This window comes from Saccostrea cucullata, unplaced genomic scaffold (genome assembly GCF_032062105.1).
Source record: "Saccostrea cucullata isolate Sc308-1 unplaced genomic scaffold, CSIRO_AGI_Scuc_v1 ctg4047, whole genome shotgun sequence".
In the NCBI taxonomy this organism is placed as follows: domain Eukaryota; kingdom Metazoa; phylum Mollusca; class Bivalvia; order Ostreida; family Ostreidae; genus Saccostrea; species Saccostrea cuccullata.
Genome location: NW_026940090.1, coordinates 66,410 through 82,248, shown reverse-complemented (window position 1 = coordinate 82,248; position 15,839 = coordinate 66,410). Strand labels below are relative to the sequence as shown.

General features: G+C 33.2%; 1 protein-coding gene across 1 annotated transcript in view; it reads right to left on the bottom strand.

The window, feature by feature from the left end:
- Positions 1–14,514, bottom strand: part of LOC134254740 (uncharacterized) — a gene marked incomplete at its 3' end in the record, with an annotated part of 28,723 nt that extends 14,209 nt beyond the window's left edge. The window contains exons 1-4 of the mRNA XM_062737271.1: positions 14,247–14,514; positions 12,435–12,551; positions 11,656–11,865; positions 11,159–11,455 (exon numbers count right to left, since the gene is read on the bottom strand). Of these exons, the coding sequence (XP_062593255.1) occupies positions 11,159–11,455; positions 11,656–11,865; positions 12,435–12,551; positions 14,247–14,514 (892 nt within the window). The remainder of the gene's footprint in view (positions 1–11,158; positions 11,456–11,655; positions 11,866–12,434; positions 12,552–14,246) is intronic.
- Positions 14,515–15,839: the final 1,325 nt, after the last annotated feature.

Genomic DNA, 15,839 nt, shown 5'->3' with positions numbered 1-15,839 from the left:
TTTCAGCTCGATTTTACTTTTTCTTTCCAGAATCGGACGGAAGACCTCTCGTTGCTCGCAACGAGTTTCATCTAGTTATTATTCTTTTTTCTTCTGACCAAATTTTGTGCCGGCGATTTCTCGTAAACTATTCAGTGGATTTCATTGAAAATTTCAGGAATTATAGGTCATTATATGAATTTTATATAAAAATCCGTTTCTTAGAAAATTCGCTACCAGTGCCAAGTTATGGGCAATTTCCTGATTTTAAAATGCAATTTTGTCTTCGAATGTTCTCGAAAACGGCTCAAGATATTAACTGGAGACTTGTTAGAGATGATAGACCATGGGTTATAGATGTGCAATTTTGCCTTCGTTTGCGTCGTCAGTACTTCCGGTCGCTACAGGAAGTGAATTCAAAATGTGCACTTTTTCAACTTTTTTGTTTCTCAATATTGTTGTTTGATGTAATAGATGGTAATTAAGACCCTACTGGAAAAGCTTAATATCCAATTTATTTAAGAATTGATCAATCCACACACTAGATATTCGCATTTAAAAATATGAAGTGTGTCCAAGATGGCGGCGGTCTCCGTAAACTCCGCCATTAAGCAAGTCGGGTTCTAGAAGGTCAGCTGAGCGTTTAGATGAACAAAACTTCTACCAAAGAGATTTATGAAATGTAAAGGATTCTTTAGATTTCTACATCGCAATTACCTTGCATTGAGTATAGTTTTAAATATGAGGTTTCCTCAAACGTCTATTGAACTTGTTATTGGAAATACGATGACTACAATCTTTTGTTTTGCACCAGAGAAAACTTATTCTAAACCATGGTTATAAGAAATAGATTTTCAAGAAACTTGCCTGACTTAATATTTACTATGTTTCTGAAGTATTACTTGACTTCTGTTTATTTTTCCACGCAGGCTTGTGACATATTAAATGAATACAAAAGACAAAAATAAGCAACACATTTTTTTAAAAAGATTGTTTATTAAAGGTTTTATCAATATTCTTGTAATAAATGCAAGTTATTGAACATAAATAGTATCAGATTCCTTGACCGTCGGAGGGCGAGTGTTTTTTTTTTTCATTGAAACATTCCAGTCTTTTCATGAACGTGTAACTCATCTCTACTTTGGGGGAAAACAGGATACAAAATTCGTGGAAAATCTTACCGAATTCACAGCTTTAGTGTTAATTGGCGGTATACGATATTATGATAAATATACTTTCTAATGCTCGGAATTCCAGTTATAAGAACGTACATCTTTAATTTTCATTGAAGCTTTCACATTCATTCAATAGATCAAACATTTCAAAGGAATAGCGTTGAGAACTATTTGTGACGTTTGGCACAAAATAATGTATAGTGACCCGACTTACGTAGTGGACAAATGGCGACAATAGTGCAGAAATATATGACATTCGCATGCCTGTATATGGAGTTGTATGGAACAAAAAATGAATACATATCAAAAAAAGGAAAGAAAACAGTATCATCTGTTCGTTACTAATAGATTATCTATCCTAAAAATTAGGCTACTGTTAAAACTCAAGTAACAAACTCCGATGTGATCATCTTGAGCAAGGTGGCTGTCATTTTACAATTCCAAACTGAATTTTAAAATTGGTATATTATTAAATTTTATGTTGGAATCAAAAAGATCAATCTCGCGATATTTGAATTTAAATTTGAAGCGGGTTCCCAAAGGTGTAATGGGTACCGCAATTTTCACTCTGGCGACCCGGGTTCGATCCCCCGTGTAAGAATTTTCATGAAAGCATGTGCATGTGCGCGTGCAGCAAGCTGATTGGCTGAAACTTTAAATGGCAATATCTCCTTTGTTTTTTTGACGAAATTCTTGGAAATTTAAAATATAGTCATGCATTAGGATACCCTACAAAATGATATGAAAAAAAAAATCATAAAATCACGCGCATGCACGTGTGCTGCAATCTGATTGGCTGAAACTTTAAATGGCTATTTCTCCTTTGTTTTTGACGAAATTCTTTGAAATTTAAAATATAGTCATGCATTAGGATATCCTACAAAATGATATAGAAAAAAAATCATGAAATCACGCGCATGCACGTGTACTGCAATCTGATTGGCTGAAACTTTAAATGGTTATAACTCCCTTGTTTTTCAACCAAACAGGATGGGATTTAGAAGATAGATAGATGTAAGGGACTCCTACAAGAAGGTATGATCATCATGCACGTGCACGCACGTGCGTGCATTTCAAACGAGTATATTTAAAAATACTCTTGAATGAGTGATTTTTATTACTTTTGGACTGAATGCTATAATATATAGTATATTAAAATATATAAATAGTGTAGACAAGATGATATGGTCATAACGCACATGCATTCACATGCGCATGGGTGCAATGCTAAAAATTGAATATAATTGGTATCCTTCTATGAAAACGTTGTTAAAGTACAAAATGCACAGAGTTTGTCTTATTTAATGAAGCTTACAGGGAATATGGCACCGAAAGGGAGTTGGGGAGCGTTTGGGGAACATCTGTAACGGTTCCCGTTACAATTAGCACTAGTTCAATTTGTTTCTAAGCGCATACTGTTCATATATGATCTTTGCATACATGTAAGGAATCCTAGTATACTATACAGAATAAATTTCTACTGCTTTTTATAGTACCAGCTACTAGTATGTTCTAGACTAAAATAGTTATGTATATCTTCTGTTTAATTAGTTTGTAGTAGAGTGCACCAGAACATATTTTTCCGTCAGTCCGGTTTTTAATTTTAGGCAATGTAAAAGAGTTCCCCTCACATGGCAGGTGTTGTCAGATGTTCTTTACTGCCTATTTAGCCACATGTTAGGTAAGTTCTACTTGATGATTTTATATCTTAGTGTGTTCTAGACTAAAGTAGTTATGTATATCTTCTGTTTAATTAGTTGTCTCAGTTTACAACACAGAAATAGGCTGCAAAGGCAGTCTTTGTTTACAGTGTCAGTTTGTATTCCCGCCATTATGAATTCCTTTGTTAGGTTGTTACATTATATGTATTAAACTAGTCCCAGATAGGTTTTAATGTGATTTGAATAATACTCATTTAGAATTCTAAATATCGTTTTGTGATTGGTAGCTGGATTGTGTTATTTAGCAATTATTGCATGTCCTGTACAATCCGGAATGGTCAATTCTAATGTAAAGTCAGACCATGTTAGCTGTATCCGGTAAGGCGCAATATTTTGGATCACTTGGCGCCACTCTCACAATAGTCATTGTAAGTTATCAATGAGAAATGTTTGTACTTGTGGATTTCTAGTCAAAGGTCTTGTTAGTCATAGTTACATGAATGATGTACAGTGTTTTTATTATTACACATTAATAATATTTTGTTAGGAAAAAAACTTAGGGCTGTACTATACTTTAACTAACATAACAGTAAGCTGAAGTAGCATATGTATTTATGTAGATTTACTTATACTTATCATAAGGATATGTAAGTTAAGTCTGTTTATATATACCAAATTAATTATAGATCATATGCACCATAGTACATGTGCCATCTAGGTTAGAGCCCCCTATAATATTTCTTATTCGTATCTTACATGACACCACTATTTGTTCACTCAATTGTGCTATGCATGTTATTTTATGATTAAGTGCAGTGTGGCAACGCACTTTGAAAAAATTACGCACTTTGAAAAATTGGCGCAAAATCAACGCACTTTGAAAAAAAAAATTTCAAAGTGCGTTAAATTTTGGACCAACTCAACGCACTTTGAAAAAAATTTTCCAAAGGGCGTTAAGAGTCTACATCAATATATTTTACCATGGAGACACTTAATGCACTTTGAAAAAAATCATGTTTTAGTCATGGAAAGATTTTATTTGTTATTTATCTTTCAACAAACTAAGCCTAACCCTAACCTCAAAAATGAATTGATTTACTCCCGTCGTCGAAAACAGGAGAAGACGGGTATAAGATCACTCAGTCCAAATCTTTATCTTTCCAATACATAGGTGTCGGTAACAAACAGGGGAGGGGATAAACCTAAAAAGGGTACGCTGCATTTTCAATGCTTATATGATGTATATATCTTTCCAAAATAAGTGGGGGGGGGGGGGGGCTTAGCCACCACCCATCCCCTCCCCTGGCCCTATCGCCCAGTCTCGGTGTCTATGCTATACTCAAAGCATTCATATAATTATGTATTTACCTATAACTGGTATGACATTGAAAACTTTCAATAATAAATGAGTTAATTAAAACAGATGAAAACTAGAAATTTTTAAGTAAGTAAAACGTATGAGAGAGAAAGAATTTGTTTAGTTTTGAACAATCAAATTGGCCCCTTTTTATTATGATGAATGCTAAGTTGCTTGAAGCTGTCCTCTGTTATTCGCCCCTATACACCTTTACATCTACTTATCAAAGACTAGAATTAAAAAAAAAGAAACGAATTAATGACCCTTTAATTTTCCCTTTCATTTTATGAAAACCTTTAATATTTAAAACGTCAATATCCCAGGTCCTACAGTGACATCATAAAAAAGTTATCAACCCAGGATCTGTTTTTTATCATACCGATTGTTTGAAGGAATATTGATCAATCTTCACATTTTTTTCAAAGTGCGTTAATATGGTCGATATTAACGCACTTTGAAAAAAAAAATATTTTTTTCAAAGTGCGTAAGCTTGGTCCCAAATTTTAACGCACTTTGAAATTTTTTTTCAAAGTGCGTAATTTTTCAAAGTGCGTTGTAACAGTGCAGTCATATGTGTATAACTTGCTTTTCCTTTTGTTGCAGATTTCACGTACACTGCCAGTTTTTGTGTTAATAAATAAGGAAATATGAACCAACTCGTCCCCACATTGTTTATTCCTGAGTAAGCTCAGCCCATTAAATTAATAAACCCCGTCCACTGAAAAGGCTGGGATTGCTTTCTGTATAATTCGTGTCCGCCCTATCATCATCATCTAATTAAGAGTCTCTACCTTCCAAAAACGACTATGCCATTTATCGACAGAGCACGGCTCACTTTTGAAATGCTTCCTGCTTTTTTCCATTTCAACAGTTTGTATCGGTGTTTTTCCCAGACCAACACAATTTTTTTTTACAATGTAGAAACTCGCTGTTCTGTGTCGTCGTGCAGTCATTATTTTTTGCCTATTTCGATGCGGACTAGCAGTCTTCTTTATTCGAGAATAAAGATCGGGATGAATAGCTAATTATCAGAATAACATATTTACAGATACAAATTTTCATGTGTTTTTAATATTTTATGAATTACAGTTCTAAGTAACTTGACTAAAATCTTACAGTAAATTAGTAACAATGATGAAACATGAGAAAAATTCCATAGAAAAAATAGGGGGGTGAGGTGTTTGAAGCATAATAGTATATTATACGTTTTGACTCGCACAATTACTATTGCCAAAACTTAGAATTAAACAGAGACCTTTGAATGGTGCATGATGATAACTTAAAACTTATTTTTATTTATGGGAAAGTGGAAGAATTTGTGATATAATTGTCATTCAAACATAAGGGTTACAAATTACCAGTGCAACATCAATGTATACAAAAAAAAATTAATTTATGCAAATAAATTTTCCTAATAAAGAAACAGAGAGCAAAGTTTCTAGCTTTGAACGAAAACAAATCATGCAACACCAGTTAGATTATTTGCGTACGACTGTCTGCGTGTTGGTTCCTTGACAGGAGTACTAGTCAGATCTATTTGGTTATAAAAAGAGCCACAATAGAAAGGTTGAAAAAAAAACATGAACGTTAAATAGTAATGCATTCGAATTCTGGCCCCTGTTGGCCCTTTATATGAGGGACAAGCCCTTATTTCCTCAAATCATCTTAAATACCTCATGCTTTTAAACACTTTTTGTTCAAAAAGTATTCAAAGATTGTTTTTTGTTTTCGAGTTATTTGCAAAAGAAATATTTAGGGACAAACCCTTTAACTCCTTAATGGGGATGTTTAGCGAAAAATGAAAGGTTGCATATTGCTCAGAACATTATGTTGAACATCTTTTGTTCAATATTACTCATCAAAATAATTCTTTCTATCGAGATATAAAATATTTAGCAGTCTGGAACTTTCTGGACCCTAATGATGTACCATACGACATAAAAATCATGATATATAGTTGTAGATGGTTGAGATAAACATCTTTGCTTCAGTAATGTATTACAAAATAATAACAGATAAAGTGTTATCGATTGGAGACTTTTGGCTCTTTTTGGCCCCTAATTTGAGTGCCCAGTCCCTTTCTCTGGATTTTACCTGAAAACTCAAAGAATTTTGAACACGTTTTGTTCAACAACAATTCAGAGATTTGTTTTCGTTTTCGAGTTATTAGCAAAAGAAATATTAAGGGGCCAACCATTGAAGTCCTTAATGGGGATGTTTAGTGAAAAATGACAGGTCGCATATTGTTTAGAAAATTATTTTGAACATCTTTTGTTCAATATTACTTATCGAAATATTTCTCACTTTCGAGATATAAAGCATAAAAAACTTTGCATTCTGGCTCCTTGTGGCCCCCATTTATGTACCATACGACATAAAAACCATAATATATAGTTGTAAATGGTTGAGATAAACATTTTTGCATCCGTAATGTTTAACAAAATACTAACTGCTAAAGAGTTATAGATTGAAGACATTTGGCCCCTTTCATCCCTAAATGTGATACGTTTGCACTTTTTTCAAGATCTTGTCATTTTACACAAATGTTGTTCAATATGTTATAACAAAATAATTATATTTTGAAAGATATGATGCAAAAGGTCTCAAAAAACACTCAAGATTCGTAACCTAAATTCTGACGCCTAACAAATTTCCATACTAGGCACTTCTGGAAAATATCCTGACCCAGGTGCAACATGGCAACACGTCCTTTATCATCACTTAAAAAATTCAGCGCTCCAGCATAAGCTGTTTTTGAGTTCAATAACAGACAAGGAATTCGTTTGAATTTTGATAAAAGGGTGATAACTCTAGAATGAAGGTACATATCCCTACAAAAACCAGCGGATTTAACTTCAGATACCAATGCATCAACCGTGAAAATTTGAATAAAATCGAACTTCCAATCTCAGTGAAATCGCCTGCACAAATTTTGTAAGAAGAATAAAGAATAAAAACAATAAAGGGGAAAAAGAACCGGACGATCCTTATATTAAAAGTGAAAAAAACAACAATACACTAATGGAAGGTTCTTCCATTGGAGACGGAAGACCCTAAAGATAACTAGATGAGATATCGTTTCGAGCAACGAGTTTGTCTTTCGTACGATTCTTGATGAGATGAGATTTTGATTGAGATTTTCTATTAAAATGATGATTTGTTTAAGAAAAACGATTTTGCAGCTGTAATAATTAAAGTAAAATATTGAACATAAAATAGTCCGGAATTTGAATTTTGGCCCCTCTTGGTCCCTTATACGAGGGGCAAGCCCTTTTCTTTTTCAAATCATCTTAAATTTCTCATGCATTTAAACACTTTTTGTTCAACAAGTGTTCAAGGATTGCTTTTCATTTTTGAGTTTAGAGTCGCTAATTAAAGAGACAATCCTTACGTCGTGGGTTCCACTGCAGGACGTCTCCACGTCCTTCGGGTGAGACCAAGGCCCCGTGTCGCAGTAAGTGCTGACACGAAAAAGATCCCTCCCTGCTCAATGGCCCTGGATGCCGAGTATAGGACAAAATTTGCAGCTCTCCACCGGCAAATGGCGGAGTCTCCATATGAATGAAAAATTCTCGAGACGGACATGAAACAACATACAATCAATCGTTTTTGGGTTATTTGCAAAAGAAATACCCTTTAACTCCTTTATGGGGACGTTTAGTGAAAAATCAAAGGCTGCATATTGTTCAGAACATTATTTTGAACATCTTTTGTTCAATATAACTTATCAAAATATTTCCCACTTTTGAGATATAAAGCGCAAAAGATTGAACATTTTGGCACCTTGTGGCCCCTTATCATGTAACATACGACATAAAAATCATAATATATATGACTCAGTACCAAAGACACCTTTGTCATATTGTTGTTTGGTAGTTTGCTCTCAGACAGTGCTTCTTCAAACAGTCTAAGCAAGGTATAACCTTGTATCTCTATCATTTTACCACAAAATAGGTCGGATCTTAGGTCATTCACCTTTCTGGATAATGTCTTTGGAGCATAAAAGTGGCAGGTAAATGCTTCTAACTTGGTCATCAAATTTTTGACAGATCCCATCCCTTTCCTAGCTCTTGGAACCTATCTTGTATATCGTTGCTGCCAGTAATCAGTTTCAATGCACTTGCTTTTCCTTTCCCAGCAATTACACTTAAAGTATCCAGTGAAAGAGCGCAACCTAACTAGTGCCTGACATGCATGATTTCATTTCGATACTGGTGGCAACTTTGATTATGGCAACCAGTCTGATGCAAATTTAATTCCCACATTTCATGAACCTCAGAACTCAAACCTTGTAACTGAATGCCAATACCCTGATAAAAACATCAGTGTTCTCTGAACAGATCTATGTGGCACTATAGCCCTGCCTTGCTGCATGAGCTGCCTGAAGAACTAGGCGCCCATCTGCCTCTTCTTGCAGGCTCTGGAGATCTGCTAATACGTCGTGGTCTTGAGTCTTGAGATGTTAATCATTATCATTTTTCCATCATGTTTTGCCTAGAGAACCTTTACATGCACCTAAATTTCTTTAAATTCCGTCTTCATCCATTCGTTCACCAAAACCTTTATGATTCTATTTTTATTGTTAATGGTGCTCAAGAAACTCTTCTACTGCCTGACGATTTGAGTGCAAGTAATATTCTGAAGTTGATGGCCATCTTTTCCTCTTCGAACTGATCTCTCACTGTCTTGATTGAGTTCTTTAGGTACGTGTCAAAAACAACATCTTTCCTGTCACTATTCACCCCAGCCCTTAGTACCATTAAAAACATCGTGTTTGCAAAATCTTCAAATCGGATTTGATCACCTTTCACCTTCAGTTGATATGCTTACAAGGTCCTGCTTCTCTGCAAAAGAGTTGATCCATTCCTTTATCAAATCGACAATTGCTGGCACAGCCAGTTCGTCCCTCTGAATTATTGGACATTGCTATTCTGTATGAACTACATATGTGCCAACCATATCTTCAACGATGTGCCTTGGAAGTCCTTGAAAGGAACTTCGATACTCTGCAGTTACATAGTAACGTTTAATAGCTGCAGCTTTTAAACTGAATCGAGCTGTTCTACCAGGTGTCTGTTTGTCCTTATTTATGGTGATCTCATTGGTCTGATCCACAGGAATTTGTCCATAATATCAGAAAATGACCACATGCCATACACTCAAAAATGACTTTCCCTTTGATTTGTCATCCGAACAAAATATGGGGACAGATATCGCGCAAAATTCAGTTTATCGATTGCCAGGGGATAAGTTTACGTACAGTACAGCGTACAGATGAAGGTTCCAATTTCTTTCAAGTGACGCACAAAGGAGACCAAGTATGATACAGAGATTATCAGTTAAAAAAAAACCTTATTCTTTGACCTTATGGTCTTCGCCTTAATGCATATTGCATGCTGGGTCTGTTTCCACTACCTTTTTCATAAAACCTAAATTTATTTAATTATAATACCATTATAGTGTAATATCTGTGTTAAGTAAACAATATACACAGAGTAAATCAAAGGAATTTATTTTATAATCTTCAATTTTGGTTAGGGATAAAGATTTACTATGAGATAAAGTGATATATATTTATGACTTAAATAATGTTTTAAGGTAATCCGATCCTCAGGCTCTGAAAATCAGGCATGGAGTAGTTGAAAATGATAACAAAAATGTCTCTGAATTCTCAAAGAAATTCGTTTTTATCCACAAGAATTCTTTAAAAATTATCTTGATAGCTAATTATTACATATGGAAATTTAGTAAATCTCAAAGAAGTGCGTCACTTGAAACACCTACTATAAATTTTCCAATTCACTATTGATCAACAAACACTTTTTTGAATAAAAAGTCATATGTATCCAGGCTTTTGAAGAATTGCTTGTTTTAATAGATATAAGGATATGAGGTCTGTACTTTTTTTCTATTTACTTCAATCATTTTACAATGTATAATGTAGAAAGACTTTGCCTGTCATTGCAAAACACCACAATTCACTTCTAATTTCATAGCATAAGAATAAATATTGGTATTTAGGATAAGAATAAAAAATATGCATGTACTCAATTTTTTTCAATATGTAATTTTACATAAACACTGTTATGTGATAAAAATTTCAGTTTTTTAAAGATCTTTTTGAGAACTTTAAAGAACCTTGAAGCACATTGCGAGTCATAAAATTAAAATTGTTGCACGAAAAGATTCAATTTTCATGTTTAGTAAAATTATAGAATTATATTCATATATAATTTAGAGGGCTCATTACAGAGACAATATTGAATTATTATTTAACAGGGTGATAGCATGGATTGTATCTTAAAGAACTTTCTAGGACATATCAGACATAAGAAATTTAAACAATAAAATTAACGGAAGAAGCAGTTGCAGAAAAAAAAAATCCCACCTTCTCTTTTCATAGACAAATCTGAGAGAGCAAACAATTTTGGTAGGTTTATATAAACGGTTGATACACCATTAAAGCCACAATCAACTGAATGCTATCATACATTTTATGAAGGTAGAGATGTATGTCCTTTAACAAATGACTAAAAAAATTATTCAAACAAGATGGTACCGATACTGCAAAAATCCATGCCCTGGCTCATGGACAAAAAGTATCGATATAACGTTATCACTGAAGGTCCAAGCAAGTTGTTCCGCATCCATTGTTGTCGTATGACTAAACGTGACGTTAATCATGAAGCTCCACGTGAAAGAAGATTATTGATGATGTGTAGTTGGTAAATACAGTGGTGGGGGCACATTAGCAATGTTAGGTGGGTAGACAGTATAACATCGTTTCATGCAGTATTGCTCTCGACCAATGAAATTTAACTATTTTTATCATAAGCAGGATAAGTTTTTTTTTTGTCTGCCTAATTCTATTGTTCAAATACAGCTTCAATTTCTTTTATGAAATCACAATGTCAGGACTAAGAAACAAAAACAAATGTGCATTGTCATTATGTTTTGGAATTCATGTTGAAAACTTCTATACTCACTTGATTTTTGGCTTTCCATATCTATTTTTCTTTCACCAACAATGATATAATCCACATTCAGTTTCTTGAGTTTTTCACATTGATGCTGATTTAATGAAGTAAGGTCCTTGGCGTACTTTTCCTTTATTGAAAGAATTAGAATAAAACCTTTGGCATTACAAAGTCCTGCAATCTTAATTTCATCTTCCCTGCATTCCAAAATATCTTCGACTGTCTTTTTTATGCACGCAATTTCTTGTTCATTGTACTCCTGAAGGTTTACACATATGTGAAATTTTACTTGTATGAATCCATTTTCTAAAAAATATGAATTGAAATAAAGCGATAAACGTGATTAAGGACAGATGATACAAAGAAAAAATGGATGCCTGGATTGGTATATATTTTTTTGTCTAATTTCATTGAAAAAGATGCAAATAATGAATTTCTAGAATATAAAGAAACTGTTAATCTTCTATGGTGATCAAAGTTTTAAATGCGATTACAATTTAGGTTACCTTGCGGGTTTTCATAAAAGCACATAGCTTTTGCCTTTATTGCATATTCAATGCATTTTTCGTAAACTTCATTGCATCCTGCCTCCTTTAGTAAGTATTGCATGTAAATCACATCTCTAGGGTTAAAAAGGTTGTTCTCCTTGATAAGTTCAATACATTCCTCAGATGATTTCGCTGCTTTTATTGAGTTTGCTTCAATGTCGCCTAAACCTACAAGAATAAGATATGTTTGTGAAACACTGATGCCCTCGTATGGCAACATAGCTAAGATTTAACTTTTCGTAAATGAAATTTTATAAATTAGTACCAAAAGCAGGGTATCTACTTACTCACTGGAAATGCACTTGTGAAATATGAAAGTAGGTCATGATAGTTTTTCATAGGAATGGAAATCTTCAAGTTTAATGTTTGATATCCAATAAAAGGTCTTACCACAAAAAATACATATGCAAAAGTATTGACGCCCAAACCCATACTGTTCTGAAGTTAAGGCCAGGGTTAAAAATTTTAAAAGGTAGATCAAACTTCTACCAATATATGATTAATTAATCGATTGTTAATTGATTGTCATAGAGGACTGTTTCGGAAAGGTAAATGAAGTATAAATGATTAGAGTAAAATATATTGTTAATTAACAGATGCTATTCTAAAAGGGTAAAAAACAAAAACTACTTGGAATAATACTTGAAGAGAGCGACAAAAAAATCGCTTTATATGTCAAAATTTCTCAAGCAGAAAGCTACATTTCTGCAGCTAAATGTAATAAATTTTGTACATACCGAGCAATATCTGTTTTAGGTTCGCCACTTTATCAGAGAAGGCATTAACAACGCTTTTACTCAGGTTGAAAAAAGGTACACTTGATCCACTCTTTTTGTAAAACCTCCTCAAAGGATCTAAAACGAGAGGAAATATAATCATGCTTTCCACTTGTACATGTATATACGGGGGGTTATCAAAAAGTTCGTGAACTGAGGCTATAAAATTAGTACTATGTAGTCAGTACTTTCAAAATTTATGAGGGACATAAAACATCAAAAAATAAAGAAAGGTTGAAAATTTTAGCTTGATTCGTCCATTATTTGCTAAATTATGATAAAATAAAAAATGACATTATATGATTTCCCGGGGCTGTCGCCGTTTAGTTTCATGACGTCCAACAACTTCATTGTTTTTCAATGTCCACTTCATCTACCTCGTACACTTAATTTGATGAGATTCCCTGGAGTTGAGTAAGGAGTTCAACCCGTCTTGTTTATTTGACTTTAAAATGTCATGAACGGCGGCTTTTAATGCATATAATATTGCAATTGGATTTATACATTGGAAGAGATCTTCGCTCGATTGTGCCAGCATATTTTGCTTTTGGCAGTTTAAGGTTAATAAACCCTCTGCTCACTTACGTTGCTTGAACCTTGATGATTTTCCAAAAGGAATGTATTATATAAGTAAAATACAAAAAAATTATAACATAGCTTGCGGGGCAAAATTGGACAAAAAAGACACTTCAGCTTCGCAAATTTATAAACGAATAATATACATTTATGACATTAAGAGTTATTCCTCTCATCAGAGTATCAATATACCTTAATATCTGCAACATTTGATCAACGTCAATTTTTTTTAGTGCAAAACTTTATAGAATGTTGGAAAATGAAATTCCTCTTCCCTTTTGACGTCATTGTTTAAGACTTATTTGTTTGGAAACTCAAAACTAAAAAAAGTCAAATTTAAGATAAATTTCATTGAACTTTCCGAATGAAATGAAAATTTCATATTTTATGAAGCAATGGCACCCCAACATATACCTGAATTAACGGAATTTTTGGATGTCAAGTGTTCATATCAAAATAGTTTTTCTCAATTACACTTCGTCGTATTGGAGGTTGCACCGCCTGTACATACCATAGCTTACCATACCATAGCTTACAAAAATATTACTAATTTATCAAAAAATAAAATTTACAATTTGCGGTTTATTCTATAGAGAGAAAAGACGATGTTAACCAGATATTTTAAAATTCATCGATGTACCTTAAGCGATTTTAATTTTATTGCGCCAGTCTACGAACATTTTATACCCCCTCCTATATCACAAGTTCAGTACATTCATCAATATTTAAATTTCGTTTGTTATTTAAAACAGTTTATGTTTTATCTGTGTTGCCTACATCACAAAGAATATTCCACTACTGAAAAAAATCCCATTAAACTACATATACAAACTTTACGTATATTCAATTCATTTCACGTACCATTCAAACAGACATGTGAATTTTCTTTTATAGATTGTTTTTCTTCGAGAACCTCTGAAAAGAACATCATGGATTTCTTTTAATTTAAGAAAAAATACTACTTTTAGAAAATTAGAAACAGTCAGTGTTTTAGACAAAATAGCGTAAATAACTTGTATAAAATCTATAGAAAATAGAAGCTTATCCCCTTTTTTTCATGAAAACTGTTAAAGATATTGATTTAACGATATTGAGAAAATCATACATTTATTTCCAACCATGTTTTAAATTGTCCCTAAACCAAAAATGTCTTTAATATTGTGGAAGAGTTTCCATTTTAGCACACCTTGAACTTACTTTGATTCGAAACAACTTTGACACCAAGAAAATTGGTAACCTCTACTCTATATGTTTCCAAATTCTTTGAGTTAAATTTATTGACAACCAATATCGGATTTGGAAGAGTACTTGTGCTTCCCTTATAGGTTTCTTCGTGTAAATTTATTGGTCGAAATTCATCATCCGGGGTCATCTGTACCCTCCACTCTACTTTAAAAGCATCTGGAATTGATTTAATGGATGCTTGCAGCTTAAGAGTCCCAGTTTCTATATTCTTTTCCTTCATTAAGAGTTCAACATTTGGCACAGCTGGAAAATTTTAAAGAAAATAATTATGAAATTCAGATGAATCTTGTTTTCGAGTGTTTTTATGAAAGTATTAGAAAAGACAGTAATAAAATAGATATTTCTTTTGAGTAAAGTATCAGATCCATAGCAGCCCCGACCTTCATTTAGGGGCCATCATTTGAATTAACTTGAATCCACACACACTACTTTTGGATACCTTCATATCAAAATGATAAATCATGGTTTAGCTGTTCCTGATTAAAAGATTTTTAAATATTTTTTTTTTCAATATATACCAGTATGTAAAACTTTCATCCCTCATTGTGACAACATCCTATCCAAGTGGTCATCATTTCAACCATCTAATATCTATACAATGTAAAGATGGTTCCTTTTGGATTTAACTTGTTTTATCAATTGGTTCTTGAGGCAATTAAGAAACATTCCACTAATCGTTTACTATTTCTGGACAAGGTTTTTTAAAAACTTTAATTTGATTAAATTTGAATATCCTTTACACAAGGCTAATTTGTAGCAAGTTTGGTTGAAAAAAGTCCAGGGGTTGAATTCGGGAAAGTTTAAAGTTTACAGACGCACGGATACGCAAACGAAAAGACGGCAACACAAAATGTACATCACTTCAAAGATGTGTCAAAATTTGAAAGTGTTTAATAATTTTAAGTACCTAAAGAAATTGGTTCGCTGATTGTCGATCCAAATATATTGGAGGCACAACATTGATATATGCCAGCGTCAGAAGCATCTACATTGGTTATTTTCAGTGACAGTTTTTCAATATTCCCTCCTACATATTTGCCTTCACTTCTCAAAACATCTATAGTACTGTCGTCTTTTGACCACACTACTCCTGTAAGCTGATGAGAACTGTCACAGTGAACCTGACAAATTAAGGTTACGCTTTTTTGTTGAAAATCAGTACTGTGCATCAGGAAGACATTAGGAGGAGCTGTATAAAGGAAGGAATATCATTAATTCTCTGTCAGAACACAATGTTTAAGTCAAGAAAAGATACGTGTATTAAATAAAAGGGACAACTGGGGTTTCCACACTTTGCACATAATAGTAAATTGGAGCATTTTTGCTCTTTTAAAGCAAAGGTTTTCAAGTAATAAATAAAATTATCAAAACTACGAAATCGTAGGTAAAAAATCTTATAACAATTTTATAAATTTTTGATGGATATATGATTTCTAAAATGATTGTTTACCCAATAGAAAGATTGATGTCATGATATTGTGTAAGTGACATAATGATAACTTAAGTTTTTAAAAAAAGAAGTTTTCAAAATGTTAGAAAACAAAT